The following is an 11155-nucleotide window of genomic DNA, read 5'->3' as shown; positions in this document are numbered from 1 at the left end:
ATACACTTAGCAGACTTTTCTAAATCAGTGGTCGAAAATTTCAGGAATGCCCCTTTCATTATGAAATATGAATGACATTTATCCAATGGCTCAGTACCACCCAAAGCTCCTTGCGTCATCGACCTTCAGTGAGTTCTTCTCACAACCCTGAGAAATGAATATTACGAGTATTGCCATTTCAAAGACAAAAATGAATGAGTCTCAGAGGGACTGAAAGAATGAAATGACTTGCCTCCAGGTGGCACAGAGACGGGCTAAAAACCCGTCTGGGTTGGCTGTAAGCTGGCTCCAGGCCCTTGGCTTCTCGTGTGCATGCACACCCCTCACACTTCCATGTGCACTGCTGCACAGTATACTGGCAAGTCCTTGATACCGTCTAAGAGTTTTCTGTGCAGTTTCCTATTTGGTCCTCACAGAAAGTCCACGAGATCGTGGATTAGTCGGAGACTGCTCAGGAACTGAAATCACCTTAGGATTTTCCGGTGGGAAGGTAGAGAGTACACGGGAATAGCTTACAAAGTCTTCACACTGGCTAAGAGTGGAGGTCAGGAAAGTCCACTGACGGGATCCAAAGGCGAGCCCCGGCTGGAAGGGAGTCTGGAGAAGTCAGTTTTCCAACTTCCAGCCCCTGCAACACAGAGAGAGATGGTGCTGAGTCGGCAGACAATATCTGGCGTAGAGAGACACGGCTCTTACTCTTATTTTATGTTGTAGAAACTGAGCCAACGCTGGCGACTCTAAGCTGCCAGGGACTAATCATTGCAATTCATGTAAAATACAGTTTCAATAAGTAACCAGTTTAAAAATGTATCTCTGTGGTACTTTATTTTTTATACTAAGTCTTCAGAACCTGGTATTTTATACTGCAGCGTGTCTCACATCAGACCAGCACATTTCAGTGCTAACGAGTCACGTGTGACTGGTAGCCGTGGTCCTAGACTGAAACAGACTTGGAGAAGGGGGACTAGAAGCCAAGAATCTCTCTATTCAGCAAAATACCCGATCTAGACTGTTCTGCCCACACGTCATTCTATAACCGAAACTGAATTTACATTTGGGTACATTGCCCCTTTAATTATGTCCATGCTAAGGACCCAGAAATCCCTGGTACTTTCAGTTCTATCAACTCAGATGGGTGTGCAGAGCTCCCTAAAAGTGGCCTCACTTACCCATCCAACCTGTTCTCCAGGTGGAAAATGTTTTGGCTTCTCCCATGAATTTCCTAGGCAAATATTCAAAGGCTCATTCATTCAACAGATATTTGTGGAGCACCCACTGAACGTCATCCTGGATCCTCCACCCAAACAGGGAAGATATTGCACAAGTCATCTCGTAGTTATAACAATGCAACTGTACCCTTGAAAGCAGTGCTGGAAACTTCACCAGGAGATGCTCTGAGAACCTGTAAGAACAGGACCTCGTAGTCTGAGGGGTCACAGAAAAGTTCTTCAATGCACTAACATTTAGGTTAAAAGAGTATGTATTTAAGCCCGGACAGTGTGGCTCACTGGTTGAGTGTTGACCCATGTACTGAGAGGTCGCCAGTTTGATTCCCAGTCAGGGCACATGCCCAGGTTGTGGGCCTGGTCCCCTGGGGGTGGGGGGCGTGCAGGAGGCAGCCAGTTGATCTTCTCTCTCATCGATGTTTCTATTTCTGTCTCTCCCTGTCCCTTCCTCTCTCTCAAAAAAAACCCAAAAAAAATCAATAAGGAAAAAATATTTAAAAGAAAAAGAGTATGTATTTAATACATGCTACACAAAGAATTTTCCAGAAAAGAATATGAAAGCTTACGTAGTCCAGTAACACCTGAGACAGTTACGTAAGCTCTTACACGGGGAAGAAAATGGTAGAAGTAGGTTGTGGCTTTCCTTGTGGCAAAAAGATAATTGAAAGTGTAGCCAATAGGTTGTATCTGCTTTCCATGGGGCAATTCTGATATTCCATTAAGAACACCGCGGGAGGGAGTCTCCTTTTCCACAGTGTCTGCCCCTGTGACACCTTGCACATACTCAGGGTGACATTGTCCTGCCTGTTTCTCCCAGAACACATGACTGCAATATTTACCTCCTCATTTCTGTGCTTCTCTCTTGGTAACTCGTTTATTTTCATTACTTCCCCTTAGAATACGAAGGTTTTCTGAAATTGTCACTGTTTTGCCTTTTAAGGAGATTCCCAGTTTTACTTATAAAGGGGGACGTGGTATGTTTATGACCCCATGATGTAGAGGGACATGTTCGTTAGCAATGTCGTGAGGTCTGACTCACACTTGTAATTTCAAACCAGAACTATTGTGGCTACATAATCAAGCCACAAGAACAGAATTGAATTACACAGAAACTTTGACTGTGTTTTAAGCAGTTATGATGATGAAATGGATGATCGGTGCTCGACGTTAAGTCTAAGCGTGCACATAAAACGTACATGTGTCACGAGACAGTGAGTGTGCGCATCAGCGCCGTCACACTGGGAAGGAGAAAATCACTCTACAGAAACAAACTCCACTTAATTAAGTAAATAATTAAACCCTCCTGTCCATGAGTGGAAATTAAGATTGTTTCTTAGAATCAGAACACTTGAAACTGTTCTAATAATTACGTGCAATGTACATCTAATAATAATATGTAATTTATCAAATCGTAATTTAGTGGTGTTAAAACACATTAAAGTTTACATGGGAAAAGAATACCACCCCACCACCACAGAAACAAGAGGGACTGGCCTTCTGCCTTACATGTTGCCTGTTCAGTGGTGACTGTAGACCTGGATATGAGTGCAGGCCTACGCTGGTCTGTGCTCAGTGTTATCATTGCTTCGGTGAGGTGTCAGCCTCCAAGGACCACTCCTCCTTCATCTGTGGATGGACATGTGTCCTCTTCAGTGAGCCCTTTCCCCCACTAACGTGGAAACACTGAAGAAACTCGTCCGCGTCCTTGACTGAAATGTCTCCCTCTTCTGCCTGCTTCATTCTGAGCGCTCAGGCAGAATTAGTTGATTCAACTTCACCAGATAATATCCCAGACAAGTCTGCATGAACTGGAAAATATGCTGGTCAGGTATCACTGATTTTGAGAAAAAGACGAAGTAGTCGCAAGCCGTCGTTGAGAATAAGTCTGGTCTGTGAAAGTGTATTGGATGTGTTTTCTTCTGTCTCATTTGGCTCTACGACAGGTAGGCAGCATGAAGTGAGGGGTATTGCTTCTTCTTTTATAACAGATCACTTTTTTTAATCCTCACCTGAGGAGGTTTTTCTGTTTTTGTTCAGATGGAGTGGGAAGGAGAGGGAGGAACAGAGGGAAAGAGAGAGAAACATCTATGTGAGAGAGACACATTGGCCGGCTGCCTCCCGCATTAGTCCTACAGGACCGCGACCAGGGCCGGGGTCGAACTGTAACCGAGGTACGTGCCCTTGACCAGAATCGAACCCACGACTCATTGGTCTGTGGGCCGATGCTCTAACCACTGAGCTAAATGGGCCAGGGCTGGGGGCAGGGGATATTTCTTGAGAGTGAAAGGTTGTAGTGTGACCCACAGGCTAAGTGAGATTGATTACTTTTAACAAAGCTGAGCCAAGGAAATCACAGTGAAAGTGATCCCATGAAAAGTTCACCTCTGCGATTATAACATGTACAAAAGGTAGAGACATCAAGGAGGAAAAAAAAAACTAGTGGAAACATCTAAACGTGTTCACCATTCGTGATTCCCCTGAACACAGCACTTCCTTCCACAATGTGCATGTACATTATTTCCTAAATATTCCATTAGGATGTGTGTCTTTGAATAACTCAGTAAGATTTTGAACTCGGAGCGAATAGTCCAGTTCCTCCTGTCAAGTGAGATGGTCTCATGTTTCTTTGCTTCAAGGAGAGAGTCTCTCAGGAGGGATGTCTGTGTATGGTTATGCAGTGGTGGTGTTGATGGACTCACGCGTAAGATTTTGTCTAATGAGTTTGATGCTTTCCAGGGAAAATGTGCGAGTCTCCGGTCAATTACTGTGAATGCAACCCCTGCTTCAACGGGGGTTCCTGCCAGAGTGGCGTGGAGTCCTACTACTGCCACTGTCCCTTCGGTGAGTTCGGCTCCGCCAGCCGGAGAAACCATCCGTCCCCTCTGACTCACAGCTTAGCAGTTTGGTTTCATCGTGGCCCCGAATGATTAAGAAAACGTGAACTGTTTTACACGGGGGGTTATGGCACAATAAAATCTCAAAGGTTTGATCTTCTTAGAAGTTAATTATGGAAATCCCATTGATTCTATTGCTTTGATCATTACTGGAACAATAATCAACTGAAGATAATTGAATTTGATGTCATGTTCTCTGGACATCTGCCCTCAAGTATTTATAGACGCCTTCTTTTCAGCCTAGAACCTATCAAGTAAAAAAATGTTTCAGGCACTATTTAACATCATTCTTTATTTTGAATCTTTAAAAAGAATCCGTCAAAATGATTTTTGTTTGGTTTTGCTTGTTGTTTTTTTTTTACATTAATTCATCCACTTGTGTTATACGGAGTTAGTAACGAGCCATGCAGTTTTCACGATGGACTTTTTGTAGAGAGTGTCAACCGAACTCATCCAAATTCAGGCTAATGTGTTCTTTTGAGGCAGAGAAGTGTTACAGTTTATCTGTACACTTACACTTACATTCTCCATAGTGAGATGAACTGAAGGGTTCCTTCCAGGTGTCACTCAAATGTTGCCCAGCACGGAGACAGCCAAGGACTATGCGAAAAGCTTGGGAGGAAACCTTCGTTTGAACGTGGTTTGCCTCCTAGGTCCGTGATCATTCCATTGATTTAAAGGCTGACTTTCCCCACACTGAGTGAACACTACAGTGACCTGCAGTAGTTAGAGACTCTATAAGCCAAAGAGGAGAAGGAGATTTTTCTGGTCTGTCCTTGACCATATCACTGTGGACCTGAAAAGTGAATCTTAGTGTATAGTAGAGAATAGAACTTAAAACTAATCTGAGGTTTCTAGTAACCAGTGAAATGTACTGATCCATTTTAAAATAAGTTGATGACTCTGTCGAGTTGTGTGTTTATAAAGCACATCAATAGAATGATAGTGAACATCGGTGCATCTAACTGCGAGCCACGCAGTAGTTCTGAGGCCCCGACATTGAGGTTTTTGTCTAGAATCAAAGATGAAAGCCACCCCAATGTTATGTAGCGACTAGAAAATTTTATTTTCAGTCCAGTATAACATTCACATTATCGCTCCTTTGTGACCTTTCTTTGAGATCCTCACCAACAGAGAAAGGTAGATTAGGGTAAAATAAGCACACTGTTACATCTACTACTTCTTTCTTTTAGCGATACCTTATAATCCCAAAGGGTGCTGCTTTTCACGCATAACCACAACCAGGTTTCATGGGCTAACTTAAGTTTTGGAATAAAAGATAAGGCTGTTGGAGTGGAAAGTGGGAAAATGATTTCAAGAGACTGAACAAAGGTTGTTAACATTTTTAGAGACTCCTTTGCATTCCAATTGCAAATATGAAGATTTAAGATAATTGATGCTAAATAGGAACAAATTATTGCTGCATTTAGCTGGTACAGCAGTCATGGCCTGTTGGATGGCGGTATTTTTAGATTATATTTATGAAAAAAAACAAAGTGCTTAAAACTTTTATAAAGACAGCCTGTATAATTAAAGCTTCATATATATGTATATATGTATAACTTCATATATATACACACATACACAATATCCCTTATTAGGTTAATTTTAATAATTGCCCGTGACTTTTATGTAGGTTTATTTTGTAGCATTTCAGCTGGAAGGCAGCTTTTAAATCCTCATTCAATGTTATTATATTTCAAGAACAAAAATGTAATTTTCTGTAGAAAAAATAACAAAACTCCTTAAAAGGAAAAAAGTACTCCACGAAGAAATATTTTTATGTTTGAATATACAGTATTGATTTCAGTTAAAATATAGAACATTTTTCTGGGATCTATATACTTTCTACATATATGAATATACAATTTAAGCACATTTTCATAGATTTATTAAAATTTAATCAGAAGAGACCTGAGGAAACAAATAGTAAAGGTTTTCTGCAATATCTATTTAATTTGTGTGTTTTATCTTTGCTTTTTCTGTAACTTTGGTTACTCCTTCTACATATATAAGGTATATATAATATAATAAAAGTTAATGTATATACATTTAAGAATCTTATTGTATATGAATATAAATCATAGATATAACATAAAGTATAAATGCTATATGATATAAATAAATGTATGCCATATATAATATATGATATATAATATATAATTCCAATAATTCCTCTGCCTTTTCTTTAACTTCAGTTAATGATTAAAAAGAAGTTATATGTATTTCTACTCTTTCACAATGAGTATTACTTCAGCCTTGACAGAAAAAGAAAGGATAACAGACACACACTTTTATAGCAACTACTAAGCTGTTTTAATTTAAACAACATTTGGATACAAAATATGTGGTACAGCTAAACAAGCAGACAATCAGTAGATCTGGCCTCAGATGTTGGCTCGGAATCCCATGGTCCTGTGGCCTTGGGCAAGTTTTAAATGTTCTGCAGAATGATGGCATTGGCTCCTCCTGGCTACAGTTCCCGGACTCTGACTGCAAGGCGTTTACAAGAGATGCGCAGCCCAAATTAAGGAATGGAACCTTTGTGAGCAAATAGGAGTCATGGTGTATTGGCATGGGCTAATTTTCCAATCATTTGCTACAGTCTACTAATATTTGTGGGAAAAGAATTTTGGCATAGCATTGTAACATCAATAAAACTCATTTTTCAAGTTTGAAAAGGAACCAGCACAAACAAATGGGAATGCTGGATTTGGGGGGAAAAAAAACAGAAAGCTATTTCTAAGTAGCCTGGTATAAATCATACCCAACGTGGGTATGAAACAAAGAAGAGATAAAACCTAAGACAATCACTCCCTAAAAGCAATATTCCTTTCCCTAATTTCGTGAATCTTGAAAATACCACAAATACAGGAACTGATTTTTTTAAGTCAAAACACGATATATCATGCTCAATTGAATTTAAGAATTTATTTAAGAATTTAAGAATTTTATATTTAAGAATTATATATTATGAAGGAAATGTCTTGTTTGAAAATTCCAGCATAGTAAAACTTAAAAAAGATTGACCCATTACTTTTGAAAGATTTCACGGAAAGAAATCTTTCGGACATACTTCATACCACTAATTCTAATTTTCAGAAATGGGGCATCCCTACTTCGATATGTTTCCTAATTGGCCAAAGAAAAGCAATTAAACCAGCTCATCATCTCTGAGATATGTTTTAAAGATCATCAATTCATTCTATTGCAATTTAATTTAGATAGTATTCTTTGGAGAGTAATAACAATGTTGTAAGTGTGACTAATTTTTGCATTTTAATCAAAGTCATTTACTAAGACGTCACTGGAAGTTGACGTGTCAATTTGTCAATTTTTTCCATCTCCAGGTGTCTTTGGAAAACACTGCGAGTTGAATAGTTACGGATTTGAGGAGTTATCATACATGGAATTTCCCAGCTTGGACCCCAACAACAACTATATTTATGTCAAATTTGCAACGATTAAAAGTCATGCTTTATTGCTTTACAACTACGACAATCAGACAGGGGACCGGGCTGAGTTTTTGGCCCTTGAAATTGCTGAAGAAAGACTAAGATTCTCTTACAACCTAGGCAGCGGCACCTACAAACTCACCACCATGAAGAAGGTGTCGGATGGACATTTTCACACTGTGATTGCCCGGAGAGCAGGAATGGTAAGGCACAGGTGATGTCCCGTTACGAACAGGTGACCCTAATAGGGGATGGTAGATCCCACTTCACCCCACTCATCAGAGCATATGTAACACAGGTCCCTGTAAAGTTCATGAACATTTGATCCTATCACACAAGGGCTCGGGAGCAAGAGGGAGAACCAAGAGCAGGGTGCCATGTGGTCTGCCCAAGGGGGAGAGTTTGGGCTAGGTGGCCAGTCATGAGGTTTGGAATGATACTAACTGCGGGAAAACAACCTTGTCCTTGTTACTTCGGTCCAAGGAAAAATTTCCCTATTTCAGAAAATATCCAAAATCAGGTCCCTACTGGATTTTGAATCTGTTTTCTGCAGTTCAAAAGGATTTCGCTGGAAACTGGCAAAATCATCATCTCAGCTTTGAATCATTTCATTGACAGGATAGAAACTTCTCAGTTTACAGCGGTACTGGTAGAAAAAGTCAACCAGAAAGAAGGTGCATTGAACTCTGAAGAGCAGATTGTGTGAGCTACTATTCAAATAAAACTTGCCTTCAGGTGTTTTTTCTTTGAGCTGTATCACCAAACAGAAAATGAGAAGAAAATATTTTAAATATTAAGTTTGACTAAAATATGATACCATTATCTAAGTTGTGTTTTCCTAGTTGAAACGTTTATAAATATCCACGTGACACACCTGAGTTTATTATTGCCTTAGGGATCTCTGAAATGATTGATAATTTGCATCGTATACACAAAGGGAGATGTGTTAATAGTGTGCTTTAGAAATCAAATAGTCTACATAAACTACATAAATTGTTTCATGAAACCCTAATTCTGCCTTTGAGATTAATATTACTCAATTTTATAGAGCACTGGAAAAAAATGTTAATTATTGAAAGAGGTAGCTAATTGGGACATTAAAAAAAAAAAAAGTCTGGACATAGAATTAGAAGTGTAAATGTTTCCTAAAAATGTTAGTCTTTATTATGATTTCCTTGAGAAGGTGGAAAGGAAAAAATTTATATGGCTCATGAGAGTTCATTTTATGGAGCTTATAATAAGTTAAAGTAGTTAACTGATAGAAATCATTTAAAATACTTTAGCCTGTAATATTTGATGCATAAGAACTCTACATTGGCCCCGTTCATTATTGCTGAAATGTAAGGTATTTAAGATATACCTTCACAAATCTCCCATCTAAGTTATATGGACAGTTCCTCAAAATCATGCAATATTAATAAAAATGGGATATTAAGGAAATGAAGCATTTCTATATATAACTAAAGGGACCTGATTCAGGAAGATAGATCGCAAACCAGGTAGACACGGCAGGTAGGTAGCAGGGAGTGTGGGTCATTGCATGACCTCCCTGTGCTGTTTCTTACACTTGCTCTGCTTTTATTAAAAGTAACCTCAAGCGATAACCATTCTTATAGATTAATACTTACGTGGCTTAGTTGGCCCTTGAACAACACAGGTTTGAACTGCATGGGTCCACTTATATGTGGATTTTTTTTTTTTTTTCAATAAATACCTGTACTGTTTGACCCAGGATCAAGAGGCCAAGTATGCAGAGAGCTGACGGCACTCATTGGTCTGTGCCATTTTATATAGGGCACATCCACTGATTTGGGTATTCACAAGGGTCCTGAATTAACCACCCCCACAGAGACCAAGGGGCAGTTTAAGTTTGGGGGAGTCAAAAGTTATATGTGGATTTTCAACTTCATGGGGGTCGGCACCCACTGCATTGTTCAGGGGTCGACTGTGTTTATATTTCTGCTGTGAAAAGGACGAGGTCGGATTAGTCCTGTGCTCCAGTACTCAAATACATTTAGGTAGAACCTTTGGTGTTGGCATTGGGAGAAACTCTCAGTCCGCCTAGAGTTGGGGTCTGGCTCTTCCTGTGACCTACTGACCCTGTTCTGAAATACCACACTCTCAATATTATACTTACACTTCCGCCAAATAAAACAGGCAAAGTCCTATCATTTGCAGAACTTACCGTAGCTTGGGGGGCAAAGGCGCCTGCACTGTGGAGCTGGAAAAACATGGATGTGCCCCAGCCTTGGGCTTAACCTGGACCGCCGGCAACCCTCATGGTCATTGCACAATGTAGAGAGCCAGACTCTGTCATATTCTTGGGCCTTGTGACCATGATTGGTGACTTTGTTTATTGACCAAGTGGAGTATTCTTGTGTGTTACTAGACAGAAGGCTTTGTCCCAGGGTAACTCATCCCTTAGGCTGCAATACAGGCGCTGTTTGCTGTGACTTAAATATTTTTGGGGAGTCCCGACTGTAGAGCAATCTATAATAATGCACTCTGATTATACATAGCTACACTGTACTATATTATTTATAAAGAATGATTCTTAAAAGTGTAAAGAGCACCTAATTTATTTCTTTACATTATCTCAAATTTTATCTTTAATACAAGTATCACAGTCTTCATAGATTGCTGTGTACTTTCAAATCCTTTTTGTATATGTGCCTGAAAAATTATTGGAAGACTTTTTTAAAAACAAATCTGTTTTTTATTTTTTTCATTTGTTAAACTAGCTAAATAGTAGACTAAACCGGCTTATGAAGATGGTAACCCCAGGGAGCTGCCTCACACCCTCCATGTAATACTCTAAGAGATTCAATGGCATTTTGATTCTTTGTCTATAAGACAAGGGGGCTGAAGAAGATTGTTCAGAACACCTTCCTACCCTTTACATGCAGTTCTTTCACGATTTCAGTTTTAGCAATATCAAAGAACTACGTGTCCATAATTTACGATTGCATTGCATTTATTGTACGGAATCAAAATGTTGTCGCAATTTCGAAATCATGGCCACATAGAAACCAGCCCCGGGCAGTGCTGGCTGCAAAGGACACTGTGGGCGGGAGGAACCCAGGTGAATGTTCTCTTCTCTTGCTGTACAGGCAGCTTCCTTAACTGTGGACTCTTGTTCGGAGAACCAGGAACCAGGATACTGCACGGTCAGCAACGTGGCCGTTTCGGATGACTGGTAGGTAAAAGTACTAGTTTGATCTCTATTATTACTTGACATTACCAAGGAAACGACACCGTTGAAAGTAATTTTATTAAGCTACATAGTACATAAACGTGTGAGATATTTCATCCTTTCCAAAGGGATTTTTGAACTGTAAAATAAAAAGTTAATAATTAGTATACAAACTGTGCTTTAAAAAGGTGTGAAATGAAGTGGTAGTGATAAGAAGACAGCTGCAGAGAGGGGAGGTGAACATAGCCTGTGCTCTCAGAAGCTTTGTGCAATAGCTGCATGTGATTTGGGTCCTCCAAGGTTAGGATGAGGACCCCACCCCTTTTGAACACATTCTCTGAACACTGTATGTGACAAGTACCAACAGATATTTTTCAATAGCACCTC

General features: G+C 39.8%; 1 protein-coding gene across 2 annotated transcripts in view; it reads left to right on the top strand.

Annotated features, from left to right (window-relative positions):
* Nucleotides 1-11155, top strand: part of FAT4 (FAT atypical cadherin 4) — a 152468-nt gene that overhangs the window by 125297 nt on the left and 16016 nt on the right. For both annotated transcript variants that reach the window (XM_036240897.1, XM_036240896.1), the window contains exons 10-12: nucleotides 3963-4067; nucleotides 7471-7778; nucleotides 10686-10771. In XM_036240897.1, coding sequence (XP_036096790.1) covers nucleotides 3963-4067; nucleotides 7471-7778; nucleotides 10686-10771 — 499 coding nt within the window. The remainder of the gene's footprint in view (nucleotides 1-3962; nucleotides 4068-7470; nucleotides 7779-10685; nucleotides 10772-11155) is intronic.

Source organism: Molossus molossus, unplaced genomic scaffold, assembly GCF_014108415.1.
Source record: "Molossus molossus isolate mMolMol1 unplaced genomic scaffold, mMolMol1.p scaffold_m16_p_4, whole genome shotgun sequence".
Classification (NCBI taxonomy): Eukaryota; Metazoa; Chordata; class Mammalia; order Chiroptera; family Molossidae; genus Molossus; species Molossus molossus.
This window is presented reverse-complemented; position numbering and strand designations above follow the sequence as displayed.